This window comes from Stenella coeruleoalba, assembly GCF_951394435.1.
Source record: "Stenella coeruleoalba genome assembly, chromosome: 15".
Classification (NCBI taxonomy): domain Eukaryota; kingdom Metazoa; phylum Chordata; class Mammalia; order Artiodactyla; family Delphinidae; genus Stenella; species Stenella coeruleoalba.
The window spans coordinates 81,533,008-81,558,245 of NC_137161.1; the positions used below are offsets into that span (position 1 = coordinate 81,533,008).

Here is a 25,238-nt window from a genome sequence, read left to right on the forward strand (position 1 = left end):
ATACAATGGAATATTACTCAGCCATAAAAAGAAATGAAATTGAGATATTTTTAGTGAGGTGGATGGACCTAGAGTCTGTCATACAGAGTGAAGTAAGTCAGAAAGAGAAAAACAAATACCGTATGCTAACACATATATATGGAATCTAAAAAAAAAAAAAAAGGGGTCATGAAGAACCTAGGGGCAGGACAGGAATAAAAATGCAGACCTACTAGAGAATGGACTTGAGGATACGGGGAGGGGGAAGGGTAAGCTGGGACAAAGTGAGAGAGTGGCATGGACATATATACACTACCAAATATAAAACCGATAGCTAGTGGGAAGCAGCCGCATAGCACAGGGAGATCAGCTCAGTGCTTTGTGACCACCTAGAGGGGTGGGATAGGGAGGGTGGGAGGGAGGGAGATGCAAGAGGGAAGAGATATGGGGATATATGTATACGTAGAGCTGATTCACTTTGTTATAAAGCAGAAACTAACACACCATTGTAAAGCAATTATACTCCAATAAAGATGTTAAAAACATAAATAAATAAAATAAATAGAGTTTGCATGTGAACCGCCCCCACCAAAAGTGGCTGGTGAAAAAGCCACATTTCTCAGACTTTCTTGCAACTAGGGATTGCCATGTGACATACTTCAAGCCAATGACATTTCTGAGTTTGGCTTCAGGAAAGTTCTTTAACGGGCAGAGAGACTTGGCTGGTGAATGTCTTTTGCCCTTTTCTCTTTCTTTTCCTGACCTCCTAAGATGCAGCTCTGGTGCTGGGAGGGAGCAGACATCTTGTGACCATAGGAAACAAGCAAATGCTAAGTTTGGTTGAAAGGAAAGTTACAGGGAGCCAGGGTTCCTACTGGGATCACAGGTCTGCTGTGCCCCCGCACCCAGGCTGCCTTCTTCCAGATTTCTCCTTATGTGAGACACACAATTTTTCTCTAATTTGTTTAAGCTCCTGGGTTTTGTTTATTTGTTTCTGTACTTCAGAGCTGAATCCATGCCATATTTCACACAATTGTGGATTTTTCAGCTTATTCTAATTCAAACCATTTTTCTTTCACATGATTGAAATCTGTATTATTACATGCATACCAAAAAAAACTGACACAAAAGAGCCAACATCAGGGCATCACTTGTAAAATCACTGACATTAAAAAATAAAGAAAGAATCCTTTGGGCATTTAAGCAAAATAGGTTTAAGTCACCTATAAGAGAAAATTTAAGATTGACTTACATTAATAAACAACAACATTGAACACTAGAAGACAGTGGAACAATGCTTGCAAAGACCACAAACTATAAGAAAACAAAACAAAAACACCCACGAATTTTACACTCACATCTTCAAGGAATTCATGGAAAAGACTCTGACAAGTACAGGTTTCTGGTAACTGACTATACTGCTGAACTGAATGAATAAGCATTTTCAGAACTCTAATGGAAAACTGATGAACTCATAAAAGTGCTAACAAAAGATCAAGATAAAAAAAAATTAATTACACGGGACTGAGTGAACTGATGAGGATGATTATAAGTTTTGTGACTTTCTGTTTGAATTTAAAAAAAAATCCCACAAGGACTCAGAGGCAAAAAATGTACAAATCAATTTTCACTGCAAAGTAAAGGAGCTGTTACAGTGGAGGATTCCTGGACTGAATGTCAATATTACGACATAGTGTGAGTGTGTTTCGTGTTTGGTAACTGCAGTCATTGTTGCTTCTGTTGTGGTCATCCATTTACAATGCTCGGTGTCAGTCTATTTATCTCTTGTAAAAATAAAATACAGTGTGTGTGTATGAAAAAAAAATTGTTGAATTCCACCCATGAACTACGTTGAACATTTCCCTGGACTCCCCTGGTCCAGGCATTATGCTATTTGTATTCATTAAAACTGATTACGGTTTTCTTCATATTTATCACCAGTTTGACTTCCATAGCTGAGGCTTACTCTGCTATCAGCAGGATTCCTTGGCTCCTTTGGAAGTTGTCAAAGTGAAAATCCAAGAACACAAATGAATTCTGGCAGCCAGAAGTCCTTAATTTAGTGTGTGGGTTCCAGTGAGATGAGAGGAACTGTATTTTAGGATTAAACAATTAGATAACCCTGAATTAAACTTGTGGTGTACTCATCACATTCTTTTCTTGGATTCATGTGCAATGTAACTGTACTTGACGTGATCCAATTATGTCTTAAGTTCCTGATTGCCAAAGCTAACTGAATAATAAAAGTAATGTACCAGTCATATTTACAAAAGTTGTATAGAGCCAATGACCTTGGAAAGGGCATCTTACCTCTAATTGTGCATTATGGGCCATGTGGCCCCTACAAATCATAAAGAATAATCATTAAAATGCTAAAACTCAATTATGAGTTCAACAAAAGGTAGGGACTCTCCATTACATTTTATTAATATTGAAGGAGGACGAAGAGCATGAATGGGCACAGACTATAGCATCTTTTTTTTCTGGTCTGTTGTGTGGTTCCAACCTCAGGACACTTACTGTGATCACAAATGCCTGTAATCCCTTGCACATCTGAACAATTTCATTAAAGAGAAAGGTGTCCTGAAAAAAAAAAGAATTTTACACTCAGCTAAAGTATTACACAACTGTGAAGGCAACAGACCAACATTTCAAATATGTGATAATCCAGGAAATACAGCTGACTTTCTAAAAGAACAACAAAAGTCAAACTTCAGTCAGATAAGAGATTACTGATAAGATTCAGCAATTCTACTCCTGGGTATTTATCTGAAGGAAAGGAAAACACTAACTCAAAAAGATCTCCCCTCCATGTTCATACAGTACTATTTTTTTTCTTTTTCGGTACGCGGGCCTCTCACTGTTGTGGCCTCTTCCGTTGCGGAGCACAGGCTCCGGACGCGCAGGCTCAGCGGCCATGGCTCACGGGCCCAGCCGCTCCGCGGCATGTGGGATCTTCCCAGACCGGGGCACGAACCCGTGTCCCCTGCATCGGCAGGCAGACTCTCAACCACTGCACCACCAGGGAAGCCCCATACAGTACTATTTACAATAGCCAAGATATGGAAACAACCTAAGTGTCCATCAATGGGTGAATAAAGAAAATGTGGTGTATATACACAATGGAATATTAATCCATATAACAGAAGGAAATCTTGCTATTTGCAACAACCTGGATAGACTTTGACAGCATTATGCTAAGTGAAATAAGTCAGACAGAGGAAGACAAGTATCGTATGGTCTCACATATATGCGGAACCCCACTCTCCATCCTTATGCGAGAGAGTTCTTTTCCCTTAATAAGGTACAACCTGGCACAGTCACACCCACACCTTCACATCTTGGGTCTTAAATGATGCCTCTGTCAGCTTCAGGTTCTTCCAGATTTCTTTTATAAGAACAAAAGACACTTTAAAAAATTTATTCACAGTTTTTGCCTTTCAACTCAAAAGGCAAAAATGCATATATTTTTTTGAAACTTGTAAAGCAAAGCTCCCAATACTCAACTGCTCAGACACAGAGTCCTGTGGAATGGACTTCCATTCTTCTGGCTTTCTCTGGTTTCTATTCATTTATTCAAAAATACTGACTGAGAACCTACTATGTGCCAGGCTCTGCGCAATGTGCAGGGGATGCCACAGAGAGCAAGAGCAAGCACAGCCTCTGCTCTCATGTATAGTCGGGAGAGAGGATTCAATCAAATAAACATACCCTCCCAGACTTCAGACAACAGTGCAAAGCTACATATTCAAAACAGACATATGGATCAATGGAACAGACTAGAGAGCACGGAAATAAACCCACACACCTGCAGTCAATTAATCTTCAACAAAGGAGCCAAGAATACATAATGGAGAAAAGACAGTCTCTTCAGCAAGTGGTGTGTGTTGGGGAAGCTGGACAGCCACATGGAAATCAATGAAGTTAGAACACACCCTCACACCATACACAAAAATAAACTCAAAATGGCTTAAAGACTTAAATGATACCACATAAACTTACATGATACCATAAAACTCCTAGAAGAGAACATAGGCAAAACATTCTCTGATATAAATCGTAGCAATGTTTTCTTAGGTCAGTCTCCCAAGGCAATAGAAATAAAAGCAAAAATAAACAAATGAGACTTCATCAAACTTAGACGCTTTTGGTTTTTTGCACAGCAAAGGAAACCATAAACAGAATGAAAAGACAACTTACAGAAAGGTTGAAAATATTTGTAAACAATGCAACTGACAAGGGCTTAATTTCCAAAATATACAAACAGCTCATATAACTCAATAACAAAAAAAACAAACAACTCAATCAAAAAATGGGCAGAAGACCTAAACAGACATTTCTCCAAAGAAGACATACAGATGGCCAAGAAGCACATGAAAAAATGCTCAACATCACTAACTATTAGAGAAATGCAAATCAAAACTACAATGAGGTATCACCTCACACCTATCAGAATGACCATCATCACAAAGTCTACAATAATAAATGCTGAAGAGGGTGTGGAAAAAAGGAAACCCTCCTACACTGTTGGTGGGAATGTAAATTGGTGCAGCCACTGTGGAAAACAGTATGGAGGTTCCTCAAAGAACAAAAAATAGAGTTACCATATGATCAGCAATCCCACTCCTGGGCATATATCCGGAGAAAACTATAATTCAAAAAGATACATGCACCCCAATGTTCATAGCAGCACTATTTACAATAGTCAAGACATGGAAGCAATGTAAATGTCCATCAACAGGGGACTTCCCTGGTGGTCCAGTGGTAAAGAATCCACCTTCCAATGCAGGGAACAAGGGTTTGATCCCTGGTGGAGAAACTAAGATCCCACATGCCGTGGGGCAACTAAGCCAGGGCACCACAACTATTGAGCTCGCGCGCCTCAACAAGAGAGCCCACGTGCTGCAAACTACAGAGTCCATGCTCTCTGGAGCCCGCGAGCCACAACTAGAGAAAGAACACCCGCATGCCACAACTAGACAGAAGCCCGCAAGCCACAATGAAGACCTGACGCAGCCAAAAAAAAAAAAAAAGTCAAGAAAGTAAATAACTTTTTTTAAAAAAAGTGTCCTCTTCACCTTTTAAAATAATAAATAAATAAATAAAATAAATGTCCATTGACAGATGAATGGATAAAGAAGACGTGGTGTGTATATACAATGGAATATTACTCAGCCCCAGGAGGCTGATTCCTTTGGACCACGTCACCCAGGTGCCTTTGCCCTCTGGTTTCCTATTGGGACCTGCCAATGGGAGACACCCGCTGATCAAGGGGAGGGGATCCCCTCCTTGCTGAATCACCTTGGGCTGCTGTTTTCCTCCACCAAAGACCTTCCCCCTACAACTAGGGCTACTTATTCCAGTTTCTGGCAATTGTTCCCTCTCTTTGCTCCTTCAAGCATATTGGCAACAAGGACTCCACTCTTGCTAGCCCAAGATGCTCCACCTCCCTTGTCGGTGTCCCATAATCCTCCCCATTCCTTTAGAAATGGTTCCTTTATTAAACTCTCCTCCATTCCCTCAATTTGAGAATGTCATCTGTCTCCTGCCCTGACTGATACAAATAGAAACTAATCTCCCAGAATTTACTAAAGTTACTCAATTATTTAATTTAAAAAGAGAAATGGCCTGACTGCATGGGCCCATTGTGTACCAAAGAAATAAGAGAAACATGTAGATGCATTATAATGAAAGATAAGAACATCAAATACAAAGAAAATTCTAAGAACTTTCCAAGTAAGAGCAAGTCGTGTACAAAGGAACAAGATTCAGATTGTTATTACAACAGTGACAATGAAGTAAAGTGTTGTAGAAAAGAATCTTGAACCGGGCGCCCGGAGCCAGGAGCCGGCCGTGGGCTCGCCACTAGGTGGCGCCACTGACACCCGCCGCGAAGGGGCCCAATGGCGGGCGGCCCCCAAGGGGTCCCTCTGCAGAGGACGCCAGCCCCGCCGGAGAGAAGAGCGTCCTGGGAGACGCTGTCGGGGTCGCGGGAGGAGGACAGAGTTGTGACCCAACCCACGTCCAAGACCCCCAACCCCTTCGTGCTGGGTCCCTAAGCCCCGACCCCGCCCACTGCAGCTGGCCCAGCAGCCCGGACAGCAGCCGGGACCCGAGCTCAACCCTCCCCCGACCGTCCTTAGGACCCTCCCTCCCCCGTGACTATCCCTCCCCACGCCACTGCAATCCAGCAGCGGGTCACGAGAAGGCGCTCACTCCGTCCTTCTGCCCCTCGGCGACCCCAGAGCCCTCCTTCCCCAGTCCAGCCCCACCCACCCTCGGGCTCGCCCCCTGGCCCGACCCTGACACAGTCCCTTGTCCCCAGCCCGCCGGAGCCCTCTTCCCCACCCGGAGGTCCCGCCGCCTGTCCCCGTGGCCTGAAGCTCCCCGCCCGCCACAGCCCAGCGCCCACTCCCAACCCTCCGGGTAGCCCACCGCCCATCCGGCCTCTCTCGGCTTCCGACATTTTAACACAACCGCCCTGTAGTGACCCCCAGACCCCGGGTGGAGGCTCCAGGCAGCTCCCTTCAGGGGCCTGCAGGCTCCTCCGGGGACCGGGTGGGAAGAACCCAGGGAACAGATGAAGCGCTGGGCCCTGGGCACCGCGGCCGCCCTGCCCAAATGAAATTGCTCATATTTGCAAATAATATATCTGATAAATAGTTAATATCCAAAATATACAAAGAACTCATACAACTCAACATCCATAAGACAAATAACCCAATTAAAAAACAGGCAGAAGACCTGAATAGACATTTTTCCAAAGAAGACATAGAGAAGGCCAACAGACACATGAAAAGACGCTCAACATCGCTAACCATCAGGGAAATGCAAATTGAAACCATAATGAACTACCGCCAATAACAAGTGTTGGAGGATGTAGAGAAAAGGAAACCCACAGTGCACTGCTGTTGGGAATGTAAATTGGTGCAGCCACTATGGAAAACAGTATGGAGATTACTCAAAAAATTAAAAATAGAACTGCCATATGATACAGCAACTTAACTCCTGGGTATTTATCTGAAGAAAACAAAAACACTAATATGAAAAGGTATATGCACCCCTATGTTCCTGCAGCATTATTTACCTGAGATATGGAAGCAACCTAAGTGCCCATCAGTAGATGAATAAAGAAGATGTGGTATATATAAACAATGGAATATTACTCAGGCATAAAAAAAAATGAAATCTTGCCATTTGTGGCACCGTGGGTGCATGTAGAGCATATTATGCTAAGTGAAATAAGCCAGAGAGAAACTAACACCATATGAACTCACTTATATGTGGAATATAAAAAATAAAACAAACAAAACAAATGAAAACAGACTCACAGAAACAGAGAAGAAATGGGTGGTTATCAGAGGGGAGAAGTTTGGGGATGAGGGCAAAAGAGGTACAGGGGATTAAGAAGTACAAATCTACATTTATAAAATAAGTCATGGGGATGTAATACACAGCATAAGGAATATGTTCAGTAATGTAAGAATTTTGTATGAAGACAGATGGTTACTAGACTTATCATGGTGATCATTTCATAATGTATGCAAATGTCAAAACAGTATGTGGTACATCTGAAACCAATGTAATATTGTATATCATCTATATTTCTATAAAAATAAATAAGTACAGGAGGATTGTGTAGGTTATAATGCAAATACCTATGCCATTTTATATAAGAGATCTGAGCATCATAGAAATCTAGTATTCACATCCTCGAATAAAAAAGATCATCTACAGGGCTTCCCTGCTGGCGCAGTGGTTGAGAGTCCGCCTGCCGATGGTTCGTGCCCCGGTCCGGGAAGATCCCACATGCTGCGGAGCGGCTAGGCCTGTGAGCCATGGCCGCTGAGCCTGCGCTCTGCAACGGGAAAGGCCGCAGCAGTGAGAGGACCGCATACCACAAAAAAAAAAAAAAAAAAATGAGGATCAAAATAGACCCTGCTTACCTCCTGGGGCTGCTGGGAGAGTTAAGAGCTATTTTAAAACATAACCTGGATGTGTTTTAATCAGGTATGGTAAGACACACATGCAAATGACTGTTATGAAGGAAGCAGTTTATATTCACAAAACCATAAAAACAAGATGCCCAGCACTCCACGCAGGGCCATGCAGGGAGGCACTAGGGTCAGGAGGCAGAAGGAGGGAGGGGGAAACATGGGCAGGAGCCTTTGTTGTAGGTTCTGTGAGAAAGACAAGGCAAGGGAGAGCAGGCAGGTTTAGGATCAGCTGGTATGAATAATGTCTGTGGGCTCTGGGGATTAGGGGCTGTCCCTAGTTGCCTGGTACCTGGCCCTGGGATGAATACGGCAGAAGAACATGGGCCTCCTGGAGCATAAGAGCCAGATGGAGGAGGTGGTGGGGAGTGTGGGCTCTGGACTGGTTGGTTTGCATATGACAGGTGAGCTCCTGGGCACGTCCATTGCTCTTCTAAGAACTGGCAGCCCTGGGAGGGACAGTCTCTCCCTGGTCAGTGAGGCCCCAGATGTCAGAGCATCAAGAATACAGCAAATAAGAAAACATGGCCAACACGAGTGCAAAGCACCCGACACACAGAAAGTGGGAGATGTCATCCCTGCCTGTTTCAACTTGTGGGGCCTGGGTCTCCCTCTACTTGCCTCACATAGTGAAGCAAGCTGAGAGTCTTCCCTTCCCAGCTGGACTCTAGTTCCTGGAGGGCTCACTGCACGCCTGCACCCAACCAGGGCAGGAGAAGCCTTCTCTGGGCCCCTCCCTGCCTGCAAAACAAGAGGAAGTACACAGAGTGCTGATGTCAGCAGAGGCCCGTGGACAGCCCATGGGAAAGAGCAGAGACCAAGACCTTGCCCTTTGTACCTCCCCCTTCCCTGTGCTCTTTCTTTGTCTCATGTGTCCTGCCTCACCTCAGGGGCCACACTCACATCCCTCCTGCCTTTGTTTCCCCAGACCCTGAGAAGTGGCCAGCTGAATGAAGCACAATGAATGACCCCCCAGGATGGGCTGTGGAAGGAAGGGGAAGTGAGGGAGGTTAACGGGGGTGGCTGGTGGGGGAGGGGCAATCTTGGGTAAGCACCAAGCCCACGAGGCAGACAGACCTGAGTGCGGTCCAAATCCAGACCTGGAGGGAACCAGAGTAAGTGAGGTCACCTCCCTGTGGACTTTGAAAGATGCTTGGGCTGAATTGGTGACAGGAGTTCATCCTCCCTTCCCCCAACAGGAATGGGAGAGTTTGGGACTCTCCACGACATTAAGGCTCTGGGCCTCAGTTTCTCCCTGGGTAAAATGAACATAAGGATACATCACCACAGAATGCTGTAAAGCTGAAAATGAGAAAACGCAGGTTTAGGGCTTGACTCAGATAAGAGGGTTCCATGAAAGTGCAGAATCTGTCCTCTGAGGCCTATAAGTGCAGGCACATAGAGAAAGCCAGGACTACCTGGCTGGCCACGAGAGAACTGTGGAAAACATCTATTAGGATTGGGAAAGAAACTGAGAAAAGGAAAAAGGAAGTTCAAATCATGTCCTCCCACCCCCATGGTCCATTCTGTGAACCAATGCCAACGTCATCCTGGAGAGCGGGTGAGCAGAGCCTCCATCCCAGCCAGCCCTGGGGGGCCACCAAAGTTCCCAGCCCCCAATCTCTCACCCCGCCCACCATCAGTCACAGGCGGGCAGGGCGTCCATCAGAGGGGGTCCCAGGGACTGTCAGCTGGATGGCTCATGACTGCTCTGACCTTCATCCCCTCTGTCCAGGGAAGGCTCTGGATGAGCCAGGGTCACACAGCTGCAGATGGAACCCCCTGAGAAGCGTTATTAAATACAGCCTCCGGGCTCACCCCCCAGAGCTCTGCAGTCACAGGGTGAGGCCCAGAGATTCTGTGGTGCAGCCAGGAGGAAGCATCCAGAAGGAGCAGAAGGCTCTGTGGGCTCAGCAAGACTGGAGTTCAAGTCCTGGACCCGCCACCTCAGAGTCCTGGACGTGGGGCAGGGCGTGTCTGAGCCCCGGTGTCCTCCTTGTAGAGTGTGAGGACAGAGGGCCCTGCAGATCCAGTCCTGCATCTCTGGGTGGAGGCGTGGCCTCCAGAAGGCCCACCCTCTGGGTAGGTGGGAACCTGCGCCCACCCTCACCTCACCTCAGGGAGGGTGTGAGACTGCACACAGGGAGCAGAGCAGGGCGGGAGGGGCCTGGTGGGCCTTGGTTCTGCCTGGGGATGAAGGGGGGCACTGCAGTGTCCCCTACCTGCAGAGAGAGAGACCACCAGCATGCTGGGTACCCCTGGTGCCTGGGCTGGGGGCTGAGGCTTGACCACCAGCAGCTCCCTCCTCCTCCTCTCTAAGGGGCTGTAGCTGGGCAGGGACTCAGGGCCATGGACCTCTCCCTGAAGGAGCCTGAACTGGTCCTGCTGTCACCCCTTTCCCTGGGAGGAGAGAGACACTCAGAGAAGCAGAGAAAAGGAGAGAGAGACACACAGAGACACAGAGGCTGACTCCTAAGGAGATGCCAAGGGGGTGGCAGAGGCAGGGAGCTGAGGGAGAGAGGAGAGGCCCCAGCTGGCCCAGGTCAGGACCAGTCCCTCAGTGTGCAGAGCGGGGCAGGGAGCCCTAGATCATGGTTCCCTTTGCACTGACCACAGAGAGGCCCTTTTGCAATATAGGAAAAGAAGCCAGATTGATAAAGGAAGTGTCAGTCATGGCAGGGGTGGGCGGGTTTGGGGAAGGCCCCTACCCTCCTCAGTCCTCGGAAGGAGCCTGGTCCTCGCTCTCCTGGTGCTGAGACTCCCCGCAGGCGGCCCCTCCACAGGCCTCCCCTCTGGCCTTGAAGGCTCTGCTTGTCTTCTCATCCTGGGAGGAGGGCAAGGCCATGGGTCTGAGGATGGGGATAAGCAAAGTGGGAAAGAGGATGAAGCTAAGAACACCAAACACTTTTAGCTGGAGTTGTTTGTCACCACAAGAGGCCAAGGGACCTAGGGCAGCATCTGGGTTGAAGGGGGAGGGATGGTGCTCCGCATGGCTTAGAGTTCCTAATAACAAGGGTGATACAGTAACAGGAAGTGATAATTTGGGGGGCAAGGAAAGGGTATAAGAAAAAATATACATTTGGAATTTTTACTTTTTTCTTTTTTTTTTTTTGCCTCTCTACACTGTGTCACTAAATATATCTCTGCACGTTCACACATCCTCGTCCAGTAAAGCTTCAGGCCACCAGAATACACATGTTTTCCTCACTCGGATACATAACCCCTCACATCAGCATTGGTGCACTAGACTCTGTAAAAAATTTTCAGTCACACTTTGTTTTTAAACTTGAGTCAATATAAACCTTGTTCAAAATGTTATGGAAAAATGTACATATTTATACAAGGCAGGTTGTGACAGGACACTGGGGTTCTTTCCCTGTGGGCGGCCCCAGGAGGAGAGGGCTGGAGTCTCACACATTTGTGTCTCTGTCTCCTCCCACCACCCTTCCCACCCAATCCCCCAGGAACCAGCAGCGCCCTGTCCCCCTAGTGAGTGCACTCACACCCCTATTCCCTGGGGAAGAAGCTAGTTGACCTTTGCCATTTTCCCCACACCCCTGGAGGACGGGGCCAGGATCAGCCAGGCCCTCTCCATTGTAATTGTTCGCCACTCTGGGCCAGACCAAAGGGACGCTGCTTTGTACAGGTAGAGTCCAAGGAGGTGTCAGCTCATATCATTGCTATTCACGCCGTAAGTGGAATTCTTCATCGAGTCGTTGACTTCTCGACGGAATGCTGACAGATTCTGGGTGAACCTACAGAGAGGATGCATGTAGGTTGGGGGAGCAGGGTGGAAGGGAAAGATCTTTGCCTAAAATGTTTCTAGCAGACAAGTGGCTACTGAGAGGCAGAACGTAAGAATCAGTTGTTTCTAAGGTCAGTTAGTCTCATTCTTAAGACTTTAAGGGAAAGTTGGGCTAGTTTTGCACCCCTTTCTACCTGACAAACTTCATGGCAGGTCTCGAGATCTGGTCAAATCTGAGGCTCTGAGGATCACCTTGGGTTCATGGCAGCACAAAAGGAATCTCACTGACAGAAACGGGAAGTAACCCTCACGAAGTGAGAGCTGGGAGAGGATGAAGCTGTCTCATTTCTTAATGCCAAGAGACCTGCGCTGTCCAGTATGGCAGCCATTAGCCACATGTGGCTGTAGACCACCTGAATTGAACTCAGTGCAACTGAGGAACTGAATCCAATTAAAAGAAACTTAAAATTCAGTTCCCCAATCACACCTTAATTAAAATGCCATACTTTAAATTAATTAAAATTAAAGAAAATTTAAAAATCAATTTAGAAAAACCTGACGTTCAATTCAGTTATCGGACAACTTCTAAGTATGTTTGGAACAACTTGAGTATGGGAATCTAATTGCAACTGTAAGTTTTATGAAATCTAAATACAAATCAAGTATTTCTGATGAAAATGTAGCAATATGGGGCTTCCCTGGTGGCGCAGTGGTTGAGAGTCCGCCTGCCGATGCAGGGGACGCGGGTTCGTGCCCCGGTCCGGGAAGATCCCACATGCCGCGGAGCAGCTGGGCCCGTGAGCCATGGCCACTGAGCCTGCGCGTCCAGAGCCTGTGCTCCGCAACGGGAGAGGCCACAACAGTGAGAGGCCCGCGTACCGCAAAAAAAAAAAAAAAAGAAAAGAAAATGTAGCATATGAATTGAGATGCCCTGTTAAGTGTAAAATACACAGGATCTTGAAGACTTAGTACAATAAAAAGAATCTTAAAATTCTCAATTTAAAAATATTGATTACACATGGACACATTATTTTGGATACATGGGTTAAATAAAATACATTAAAATGAAGAAAAAAAAAAAGAATCCGCCTGCCAATGCAGGGGACACAGGTACGAGCCCTGGTCCAGGAAGATCCCACATGCTGTGGAGCAACTAAGCCCGTGCGCCACAACTACTGAGCCCACGTGCCACAACTACTGAAGCCCGCACGCCTAGAGCCCGTGCTCTGCAACAACAGAAGCCACCATAATGAGAAGCCGGCGCACCACAACAAAGAGTAGCCCCCGCTCGCCACAACTAGAGAAAGCCCGCGTGCAGCAATAAAGACCCAATGCAGCCAAAAATAAATAAATTTAAAAAAAAACCACATTCTATCTACTTTAAATAAATAAATGCATTGATAATCTGTCAAATTTTAAAGGAATTATCAGAGGGCAAAATCTAAATGAAACTGGGAACTCAGACAGTAATACACTAAAGACTGCTTTCCCCTTGAGGGCATTTGCCAAGCTCAAGAAACTTGCGATTTGGTGTTCAGGAAGCCAAGAGCAGGATACAGACCCCAAAGTCTTTGACAATGTGGTGAGTCTAATAGGAAATTGCCCGCTTGGCATAAAGTCAGGGTCTCAAAGTTCTACACCCTCATATTGTGTGACCTGGAGACCACCACGCCACACTCAAGCAGAGGATTTTGAAGAATTTGACTGTCTTGGACCTTGGTCCAGAACAGACAGAGAAAACTCTTTCTGGAGAATTTATACCCACAAGCCAGCCCTTAGGTAGATGTGCAGTCCAAATTCACAGAACCGTTGGTCTGAAAAATCTCAACCTGTGTTAATTTAACACACTCTAGGAAGTTATTAGCCTAAATTTTTGGCAGAAGCAAAAATTTTCTTTGGAGAAGCCCACTATCAGATGGCATTCTTCTATGCCTATTTGGTAACCTCTGAATTCAGTACCAAATTAATAGAAAATTCAATACCAGATTAATGAGCAAGGGATCTTATTTGGGTCACATTTAAATTAACCATAAGGCGTTGCTGTTAATAGGGGTAACTAACCCAGAGCCAAACATGCTTATGATTTAGATCCATTTACTGTTCCTTACAGTCTCTGTGGCCTTCAAACCAGCTTTCCCATTTGTTACTTTTTGGCCATCTTTCCAATTTCTTCTTTTAGTTTTTTGCTCTTGTTAGCAGCTTTGACTTGAATTTGTCATTCCAATATCTAATATTAAATTAACTGCTTTTAAAATTATTTTCCCCCAGCTTTAGTGAGGTAAAACTAACAAAAATTGTATATATTTAGGTTGTATAGCGTGATTTTTTTTAAGGTGTACAGCATGATGGTTTAATATATGTACACATCGTGAAATGATTACCATGATCAAGCTAATTAACACATTCATCACCTCACATAGTTACTTTTTCTTGTGTATGTGGCAAGAACACCTACGATCTACTCACTTAGCAAATTTCAGGTATACAATACAGTGCTGAGTATAATCACCATGCTGTACATTAGATCCCCAGAACTTATAACTGAAAGTTTGTACCCTTTGATCAATATCTCATTTCCCCCACTCCCCAGCCCTTGGCAACCATTTTATCCTCTGGTTCTATGAGTTCAACTTTTTAGATTCCACATACAAGTGAGATCATACAGCATTTGCCTTTCTGTGTCTGACTTATTTCCCTTACAAAATGTCCTCCAGGTTCACCCATGCTGCCAAAAAATGGCAGGATTTTCTTTTTTAAGGCTGAATAATATTCCCCTGTGTGTGTGTATACATATGTGTATCTCACATCTTCTTTATCCATTCATCCATTAATGAACACTTATGGTGTTTCCATATCTTGGCTATTGTGGATAACGCTACAGTGAGCATGGGAGTACAGATATCTCTTTAACATACTGAGTTCATTTCATTTGGATACCCAGAAGTGGGATTGGGATCATATGGTAATGGTAATTACCATGGTAATTCTATTTTTAATTTTTTGAGGAAACTCCATACTGTTTTCTATAATGGTTATACCAATTTACATTCCCACTAACAGTCAGTACACACAGGTTCCCTTTTCTCCTCAATCCCCTTACCTGTTATCTCTTATCTTTTTGATAATAGCCATCCTAAACAGGTGTGAAGTGGTATCTCATTGTGGTTCGAATTTGCATTTCCCTGATGATTAGTGATGCTGAGCACATTTTTATATACCTGTTGGCCATTTGTATGTCTTCTTTGGAAAAATGTCTATTCATGTCCTTTGACAATATTTAAATTGGGTTGCTTCTTTGCAATTGAGTTGTATGAATTCCTTATATATTTTAGAGATTAACCAAGTATACAGTTTGCAAATATTTTCTCCCATTCTGTAGGTTACCTTTTCATTTTGTTTCCTTTGCTATGAAGAAGCTTTTTAGTTTGAGGTAGTCCCACTTGTTTTTGCATTTGCTGCCTTTGCTTTTGGTGTCATATCCAAAAAAATCACAACCAAGACCAATGTCAAAGAGCTTTTCCCCTATGTTTTCCTCTAGGAGTCTATTGCTTCAGGTCTTACATTTAAGTCTTCAATCTGTTCTAAGTTAATTTTTGTGTATGGCATAAGGGTCTAATTTCATTCTTTCGCATGTGGATAACTAGTTTTCCCAACACTACATGGTAATTCACAAAATTGACTACTACGTATGTGAAAATGAATGAATTACAGCTACCCACAATAAATGGGTAAATCACCCCTCTTCTGGAGGTGAGCCTGGGTGCAGATGCAGAGTTTTCTGGTAAGGTGGCTTGAAGCAGAGATAGCTGGGACAATGGTCTTTGCTTTCTCTGTGAAGTAAGTGCTGCCCCCTTCCGGAAGTGAAGAGGGAATGATGTGATGTGATTGACAGGTGCTTTGGGCAATGGGAGAAGGCATAAAAATTGCATTTAAGAATGTATATAACAAAACACGGGAATTCCCTGGCAGATCAGCGGTTAGGACTTGGCAATTTCACTGTCGGGGCCTGGGTTTGATCCCTGGTCTGGGAACTAAGATCCCACAAGACACATAGCGCAGCCAAAGGGGGGAAAAGAAAAGGAATGTATATAACAAAACAGAAACAGACTCACAGATATAGAGAACAAAGTAGTGGTTATCAGTGAGGGAAGGGAAGGGGGAAGGGGCAAAATAGGGGTATGGGATTAAGAGATCCAAACTGCTATGTATAAAATAAATAAGCAACAAGGATGTATTGTACAGCACAGAGAAATACAGCCACTTGTAATAACTTTAAATGGAGTACAATCTATAAAAATATTGAATCACTATGTTGTATACCTGAAACTAATATAATATTATAAATCAACTATACTTCAATTTAAAAAATCAAAAAATAAAAATAGAACCTAGGATAACCACCCCACCTCCCAAAAAAGGGGAACTTTTAGCATCACCAAGTTGTGCACTAACCCATTGTGGTACGTTGCAACAGAAAAAAATGGCCACAAATTCTTTGCAGCTCCTTCTATCAAGATGGAGAGGTTATTTCCTCATCCCTGAATCTGGGCTGGCCTGCTTTGGTCAACAGAATGTGATGTAAGTGATATTCTGCAATTTCTGAGCCTAGACCTCAAGTGGCCTTGCAGCTTCTGCTCTCAAGCGGCACAGTGGGGAGAGAACATTTCCAGAAATAATGACCAACACCAGGTATCACCTAATGCTAAGTGAACAATATAGAGAAGGTATAGCTAGAGTTTAAAATAAGGTTGGCAAATTCAGGGGAGGTTTTCTGTAGGAGGTGAGAGAGCTGAGCCTGGGTGTTTGAGATGGTGGAGAAAAGCGAGATGATGGGGAGTGGAGGGGGAGCGGGCTCAAAGGCCCGCAGGAGAGGAGGGTGTGGGTGTCTGAAAGGCACTGGGCAGTCACCCAAACTGGAGCAGAGAGCTGTTCTTGGAGAGCACTGGGCAGGAAAGCCTGGGTTATTCTGCAGCCAATGTCTGCCAATGACTTGTGAGTAGAGGAAGCTGATCATATAGGTCCAGTTTTCCTAAGAGTTTTCACAAAAAAGAAGTTTGAAAGAAACAATCACTCTGGGCCCAACCTCCTAATATCTTAAGCACTTTTTCCCTCTGTTGTCAGCCCTCTCCTCATGCTGTTGTCCTCACTCCCTGCCTCTAAGGGATCATTTCCATCAGTGTTTGTATCCATTCACAACTCATCTTGAAAACAGCTGAAAACACAGTGAGAACAGCTTAGGCACGAAAGGAGTTGATTAGCCCAGGTAACTGATGAGTTAGCACAGATCTGGCTTCCCGTGCTCACACCTGTCATCTGGTCTGTTTCTCTTCACTGCCCACTTCTGCCCCCTACTGTTCAGCTTCATTCTCTCATTCTCAGTCCCTCTTTGGTGGCCCCAGCACCAGCGGGCTCTTCCAACAAGGGGGCAAGATGACCCATCCTCCCATGTCAGTCTTGCAGGAAAGAACGAGACTTTTTCCCTTAGCTCCAGCAAAACCCCTAAGATTACTAAGACTGGACTAGCGTAGGTGACCCATCCATCCTGGAGACAATCAGTGTGGCCAAAGGGATGTGTTGCTCTGGGTGACCAGCCCTGAGTCAAGGGCAGGATATCCATGTTCTAGAATAAGTCAAGACTGGAACTTTTATCTGTATAACTTGAGAGTGTACAGCTCTAAATAACCCATCCCCTCCTCTCTCGTCCTCCGTGCAGCCCTGAAGCCAGTGGATCTACACACCACGTATCAGTCGGGTTCTCTGATGGCCGTGGACACTGCTCGGGGCATAGTGCGGCACTGGAACGCACAGCTGGCCCCTGCGCTCCCTCCACACACCAGTGGCCTCATTACAATTGGTGGCCCATGAAGTGGGGGGGGCCTGGCTGGGGGCCCCCACACCATGGTGGTGCCTGGGCACCCACTTCACCACCTTTCTTCTGTCCATCTTTATGCAACGACTGGCAGAGATCTGGGCAGCCGTGGCTGCACTGCTGGCCTGGGAGCCCTGAACCCTGGTGATCATCGAACTGGCCAACACCGGCTACAAGTCTATGTACAGTAGCAACTGGTTCACCCTCCAGGTGAACGCGCTCCTCTGAGCTGCCTTTGCTGACCATGTGGCCTTTGTGGACGCCTGGAAAATGACCTCCAGCCTGCCCTTGCGTGACATCGTCCACCCGGAGAGGCTCATCGTCCACAACAAGGTGGACTTCCTCCTTTCTTTCCTCTTCCCAACCTGAGTGCTTCTGTCCACCCTGAGGCTGTGTGAACGGAAGGCCCAAGCTCAGGAACCCAGCTGTGAAGAGGACCACAGCCACAACAGGACTTCTGGGATAAGGGCAGGTGCCATCAAGCTCTCTCACCTGGAACACCGTAATGGCTTTTGATCTAGTCCAGCCCATTCTATTGTTGCCCCACTCCAACCCCTTCTCCACTCAGAACAAGAGTGGTTATTTTAAAACATAAATGAAACCAGGTCAACGGCCTGGCCTTTTGTATCAGTATAAAGCCAAAGCCTTCTATCGCAGGACAAATCCAAACCCCTAACCATGGTTACCAAGGCCTTGCAAGATGTCGCTGCCCAACTCTGTAGGCTCATTTATTGCCACTCTTCCCCAGCGCCCTGCAACCCAACCCCAAGGTCCTCTTGCTGCTCAAGTAGGTCAAGCCTGCCTCGGGGCCTTTATACCTGCGGTTCCAGTGCCTGGAATGCCCCTCTCCCAGACCTCCATGTGGCCAGCTTTTTCTCGTTCAGTTCTCTCATCAAACATCACCTCGGAGGCTTTTCCTGACCACTCTCCCACCCCAGCACTCTATACCCTTCTCACCCTGCTTTTTCTGCATATCAGTAACCAGAACCCGTAATTATTTGGTTTACTACTATTATTATTTACCTGTCTCCTTGAGTTTGTCTGGCTTGCTCACTGCTGTATCCCCGTGACCTCGAGCCGTGCTTGAGACATTGCAGGTGTGTTAAGCAGCATTCATTGAACGAATTAATAACTTAAAGTCAGATGACTAGAATACCTGTCTGCCCTGCACCTTCTCTCCGCAAGCTGCTTCCTCTGAGAAGCAGGCGATGTATCGCCAGAGTGTCTCCTTGTGGCACTTGCTGGATTATATCTGCATGATTATCACTATGAACGCTTCACATTTACATTTAGGGCAGTATGACCTTTTTTATTTTTTATTGGAGAATAGTTGAAGGGCAGTATGATTTTCAATGCAGGTTCTACTTTTATTTTGGAAGACTCTCCCAAGAACATTCTGCCATTTTACTAATGAAGCCCGAGAGGTAGCACACAGCTGAGCCAGTCCATGGTCCTAGTGATACTGGTGACAGCTGTGGCAAAAGTACTCTGTCCTCGCTGGAAAACTGGCCTCCTGCGAGGGCTGGAAGTGACAACCCATGACTCCTCTCTGACACATCCTCTCGTGTCCTGGACGTCAGTTTCTTGTCTGGGGGTGGGGGGCTGGGGTCCCTGAAAGGCATTCAGTCAAGACTGGGGTTTATCGGTGCACCGTGGGCTCCTTGTCTCCGATCACGAGATCTGGCCGGCTGTTCCCCAGACCCTCTGTCTCTGGCGCCGAGGCTTCCCTGATCACCCTAAAGGGGGCTCCGTGACCAGGCACGACCACGTCGGCAGTGGCTAGGACCCTCTTCCGGCTGTGCTCCTGGGACACCGGGTCTTCACTCAGCGCCTGCCACGAGTCCTCGTCCCCATCACGTTCAAACACATCGCCCACTACCATGACGGTACCCAGGGCCGTGCCAGCCACCACCACGCTCACGTCCCGCTGGCCACCATGGCCGGGCGTGGCCCACACCTCGAGTCCCGGCCCCAACCGCAGAGGCTGCTCCTCAGCCAGCCCGTGGGGGAGGTAGCGGCCCCCGGGGAGGCAAAAGTCGTGCGAGACCAGCAGGGCCGCCGCAGGAAACAGCCCCAGGTTCCCGATGTGGTCCGAGTGTCCGTGGGTCCCCACCACCAGAGTCACATCTCCTGGGGCCACGCCCTGCCCCGCCAGGGCCCCCAAGAGTGCCTCTCGAGCCCAGGGCCCCGCGGTGTCCACGAGGATGGGGCCGCGGGCCGCCTCCTCCAGGGCGGTCTTCGCCTCGTAGCCCTCGGGCGGGGGCTCTCGGTGGCCGGAGGCCGGGCCCCAGGCCTGGGGCAGAACAAGGGTCACGGAGCCGTCGGCGCGCACGGCGTCGCCGACCCCCTCGGGCTCCGCGTAGCCCTGCAGCAGAACCACCACAGAAAAGGCGTCGCCGGGCACCCGCAGAGGAGGCTCCCCGCGCAGCGGCTCGGTGCGCACTACACCGCTCATGGCCGGAGAGGGACGGGCTGGGGAAAGGAAGTGGGGCCTTCGGTGACTGTCCGCTCCCTTCGGGTTTCCACACTCGCCCAGCCTCCGCGGAGTGAATCTCAGTTCCTTGCCACCCCTCTCAGACCCTTAAGTTGGCATCGCCCAACTGAACTTCGGCGAGAATGCACTCATCCCTCAGCGTCTTCGGCCACCACCCAGCTCGCGTGTGAGGTCCTCAACCGCCACCCTCCGGAGATAACCTTGTTATTTTCTTCATTCTAACCGGAGCCGCTCTCTACCTTGGACCTAGTTTTAGCTCCTCTTAAGTCTTGCCTCACTCTGAGGAAAGAAGAGACACGGGAAAAGCGCGTGGGAGTTTGTCCTCTGCGAGCTCCCGTCACCCAAGTATGGCGGCCCAGGCGTCGCCGCGCACGTAACTTAATTCCGTCGCGTTTTCAGGCATGCGCGGATCGCGGCTGCGCAGTCCCAAGCCCGAAACCTGTCTCAACGCCCTGATCCATGCCACCCTCCTTGGGCTGCAAAACTACAAAGCACCGTTAGCTTTTAACAGGACGGCGACCAACGGCCCTATTCACTGGGCGCTGCCGTACCGGCCAGCTAAGATGTGTGCACGGCAGTTGTTTGAAATTTGGGGCCCAGCTGATATTTTAAAAAAAGTTTACTAGCGTTATAGAAAATTTGGCACCTTTGATATTACGTAGTGGCCCTGCAGTGAAATTAATATGTAGACCAAGTGTCTACCCCACCTAACTTATCAATATTACCCCGTCCCCATCCAGTGTCCCCTTCCCGTTCACAGACTGTTGGCATGTAGCCTCCTAGACGCCGGCAGCGTGTATAGGTCGTAGAATGTCCATTCAGCTTCTTTGTTATGAGTCTAAAAACAGACCCTCGAGGGGCAAAGTGACTTTGCCAAGGTCCACCGCTTCTAAGCCATGTTGACCTCTGGGTCCGGTGGGGAGTAGCAGACATATTTAAACATCTCAATACTGTCACCACACACACCTGACAAGGGGATAAATGGCAGGTGGAGGACTCATCTGTCGGTGCCGGGCTTCCACCTACTGCTCCCACCTTTCTCCCCATAGCCATGCCATGCTGCACCACCAGGATCCTGCCTGAGACTACACGGGAGAGAAGAGCTACAAGCTCTAGGGTGGAGTCACTCGCACATACACACACACTCTGAAAGCTGTGGGGCAGGGAGCGCTCAGACTTCAGAGGGTTCTTCTCCAAGACCCCTGTCCCTCCTGGGGGCTCAAAGGCAAAGTTCAGAGTTCCTCTGGGTCATGCTTGGGGTGGCCTGGTGTGTTAGTCACCTCCTCCTCCTCCTCTTCTGTCTTCTCTTGCCCATCTGTGATCTTCTCCTTTCCAGTCCAAGTTTCCTGTAGACATGCTAGGTTGGGTGATAGAAAACAATTTAGATATTGGTCCTGGGGAGAGGGAAGGTTGTGACCTGGCAAGAAAGGGGCCAGCCGCCAGGCTTACCAGTTTCAGTAGCTCGGAGCACATGACCTTCACAGAGAAAATGCTGTAGGGGCTGCTCCTGATGGTGGAAATACCAGTCTCCCACGACGTCTTCAAACTCCTCCAGCATCGTCTCACACTGATCAGGTGGAAAGGTCAGAAGGGTATCTGCTCTGCTGGCCTCTGCAGACCCTCCTCTCTGCTCTTCACTCCCTGTCTCCCCACCCCACTTCGGAAAGGCAGGGAACCAGGAGGTTAAACTTGGCCTATTAGATGTGTGATCCTCATTCATTCAACAGACATTTACCAGCACCTACGCTGCCAAGTAAGTATTATACTCTGAGTCTCAGTTCCTTGCCTGTAAAATGGGAAGTGGTAATAGTACCTACCACATCAGGTTGTTGTGAGGGTTCAATGAGGCAGCAGCTGGAAAGTTTGTGGCCCCAAAGCAGGCACACAGTAGGTGCTCAGTAAGTGGCAGTATATATCATTAGCCTCCATTATTACTTCTTGATATGCTCCTGGGCCCACTTCAGTCAATGGCAGAGTCCCTGCTCTGCTCAAAGATGGACCTCCTTAGGATCTAGCTCCCGTCTCAGGTTCCCTTCTCACCTTCCTGGGCAGTGCAGTATCCTATCCTACCTGCTTCTTGAGGAACGTGACTTCCACGCTGGGCTCATCCCACAGCTCCAAAGGGATCCCCAGATCCACCTTCACCCCCTTCTGCACCAGGCCTTTCAGCGTTGCCATGGTCTGACTCTGCCCCTGAGAGATGGGAATTTGAGATCAGCCCAGGCCACTGCCCTGCCTCCTCCCCTTTTTGCCATATCAGCTTTGTCAACTACTGGAGACCCCGGTGAGTTCCATAGAGATGAGATGAGGGAGTCTACGATGGGGAGGGGACACTCCAGAGCTGTGGGGAGCTGGGCAGACATCGTGAGGACCTCAGGGGGTACAGGTTGTAGTTTCTGAGAGATGGGATCCTGCCCTGGAGAAGAGTCTGACCTTGGCATATCTCAGTGAGCCCTTGCGCTCGGCATGAACACTGTAGTCCAGGATCCGCTCACATAAATTCTCCAAGGCCTCTTCCAGCCTTGTCTCTCTGTGGGAAGAGGGGAAACAAAGACTCCCTGGATGCTGTGGGTGCTCCCAGGGCTCCTTCGGGGATTGGAAGGTGGAAGAACACCAAGAAGAACTCACGAAACACTGTAAGGGATGTGTCTCTTCCTCTTGCCTGTGTCCAGCACCTGCCCCAGCTCCAACACCTCTCGAGATCGGCCAGTGCGACTCAGCTCGTCCTGTAGCTCCAGGCTCAGCAGTTTACATACTAGATATCCAAGGGGACGTGAAAGATAAACAGACAAAGCAGCAACTCATTCGGCAGATAAGCAAAGGCAGCAGAGCACAATGGTTATGGGTGCAGGCTCTGGAGCCAGCCTGGCAAGGCTGGAATCCTGACTCAGCCACTTAGTAGCTGGGTGACAATCCTGCTGTGCCTTGGTTTCTTCACCTCTAAAATGAAGATAATAATAGTACCTCCCTCACAGGGGTGTGGTGAGGATTAAATCAATCAATCTATGTAAAGCCCCGAGAATAGTGCCTGGCACGTGGTGAGCACTGCCTAAGTGTTTGCTGTTTTCTGCAGTTATTTGTTGAGCCCCTTCTGGATGCACAATAGCAATACAGAGAGTAATAAGACCCATGATCTATCCACAGGACATTGCCAATGTCTCTGGGGATAGATAAAAAGGTGGTGACAATATTGTGTAATGGACTCTATCAAGAGACTTAATGTCACTAGGAAATACAAAATTCATTCAATGGTCGTTCACGGACTTCCTACTAGCCTACGATTTCCTCAAGGATGAGCATTGTGTCTCTTCCACCACTGTCTTCCCAGCGCCAGTGGGTCCCAAGAAAAGGACAGGCCTATACAGAAGTGCCAAGCAAACTAAACACAGGGGCAAGGAGCAAAAGTGTCCCAAATGTGCCTATGGCACTGTGCTAAGGATACACAGGGAGACACAGGTACTCTCCTTCCCTCCAATGCAGTGGGAGGTGACAGATAAGGAAGGAGGCTTCCAAAGGAGGTGACATTTAAACTGGGTCTTGAAGAACCAAATACAGAAGGGCAAGGATCATTCCAGGCAAAGAAAAAAAACAATGTGCAGAGGCAGAGAGGTGTGAGAGGATGAGGCAGGCTCAGTGACCACTGAGAGGTTCAATATGGCTGAAGCATGGGCACTTCGGGGATGGGAGGTGGGGTATGGAAATGTAAGAAAGATGGAGGCCAGACCACAAACACTTGGATGCTCTGCCAAAAACGTTGGCTGTAGTCTAATCACAGCAGGAGGCCTGAAGAGGTGTTAAAGCGAGGACGAACACAATTGAGTCTGTGTTTAGAAGAACTGACAGGTGTAGGGGATTAAGAGTAGGGACACAAATGAAAGGAGAGGAGAGATGAGGACCAAGTCAGGAGGAACATTGCTACTGAAATGCAGCGTGGAGTGAGCCGAAGGGGAAAAGAATCCAGGAAGAAATTAAAGCCAGGGAGGCAACAAACCAGGGGACCAGGGCACTCTGAAGTGCCCCCTCCCAGATGGGCCCCATAGGTGATAGAGTCACAGAAGATGCTGCTCACGGTAAAATCCATACAGTGCACACCCTCTGCAAAACCTCACAATTATGGGGAACCTCTCCCAGTTGTGTGGCCTCCTCTTTCTTTTATGAGCTTCAAAGGCTGACGTACTCACTCCCAAACCCCTCAGGAGGGCGTGGGGCCTATAATTTGGGAGCGTCTCCGCTGGGGTGGAGCAGAGGATGTCCACAGGTAATGAGCCTGACACCTCACTCCTGCAGTCTCTTCAGATTTAGGTCTGGTGGCATGGAGGACACACACACACACACACACACACACACACACACACACACACACACACACACACACACACACGATGCTCAGTAAAGTGGTCGGTCCTGAGCCGATAGTCTCTGCACTACAATTCCCACAAACCATTGGGGGGCCCAAACCAGCAAGAAAAAGCGGGCTCCCTGTGGATGTCTCATGGGAATTGTAGTGCCATAGTTTTGGGGTAGCGCTATGCGTTCCCTCCGTTGACCCCATTCGAATTCCACCAGGCTCCATCAGAACCTCCCTCAGGTCCTGAAGGAGGTCAGATGACCCACCCATCACGGTCCATTTGGTCTGGCCCAGACGGAGGTGGGGCAGAGGGATGCGAATAGGGGCTACTCCCTTTAGATACCTTCGCATTTGCTGGGCAAGCGTTCTGTGTCATCGTCCTCCTCCTTCGGCGTCCCAGACACAGTCAAAATGAAAAGCAACATTCCCAACCGCACAGGTCCCATGACCAAGTGCCGTCCACAGCCAACCACCTCCTGCCTTCAAACCAACTTCGGTCAGGCAGCGGGCCCTTTAAATCCCAAGGCTGTCGGCTGCAACTTTAACCCAGCCTGGCATGGGAAGCGCAAGCGCAGTGCCGGCTCGAAGGGGGCGGGGCTTCGCGGCGCTGCGGGCTTCCCCGCCTGGTTTTGTGGCGCCTCCCAAAGGTCCTGGCTGCCGGATAGTAAAGGAATAAACTGAAGTAATTACAGCAAGAGGGTGTGCTCCTTACACGTAGGCACAGAGACAGCATTTTTATATAATTTCAGGCCGTGAGCCTAGGGGGCTTATTCCGTCTCGTGGAAGGGGCAGTGACCTGCTCTCGGTCT

At 47.9% G+C, this 25,238-nt stretch overlaps 2 protein-coding genes and 1 pseudogene across 3 annotated transcripts; 1 reads left to right on the top strand and 2 right to left on the bottom strand.

Annotated features, from left to right (window-relative positions):
* Positions 1-1,649: 1,649 nt before the first annotated feature.
* On the bottom strand, positions 1,650-20,412 carry MBLAC1 (metallo-beta-lactamase domain containing 1). Its single transcript, XM_079944465.1, has 2 exons — positions 18,611-20,412; positions 1,650-2,562 (listed from the first exon to the last, which is right to left on the bottom strand). Exon 1 carries the CDS (start codon positions 20,040-20,042, stop codon positions 19,227-19,229), a length of 816 nt encoding a protein of 271 aa, XP_079800591.1. The 5' UTR covers positions 20,043-20,412; the 3' UTR covers positions 1,650-2,562; positions 18,611-19,226.
* On the top strand, positions 8,296-18,615 carry LOC307198532 (NXPE family member 3-like; annotated as a pseudogene). Its single transcript has 2 exons — positions 8,296-8,377; positions 17,432-18,615. The product of its transcript is annotated as an NXPE family member 3-like (transcript).
* Positions 20,406-24,952, bottom strand: CNPY4 (canopy FGF signaling regulator 4). Its single transcript, XM_079945353.1, has 6 exons — positions 24,773-24,952; positions 22,710-22,836; positions 22,515-22,611; positions 22,152-22,274; positions 21,531-21,648; positions 20,406-21,438 (listed from the first exon to the last, which is right to left on the bottom strand). Exons 1-6 carry the CDS (start codon positions 24,873-24,875, stop codon positions 21,314-21,316), a joined length of 693 nt encoding a protein of 230 aa, XP_079801479.1. The 5' UTR covers positions 24,876-24,952; the 3' UTR covers positions 20,406-21,313.
* Positions 24,953-25,238: the final 286 nt, after the last annotated feature.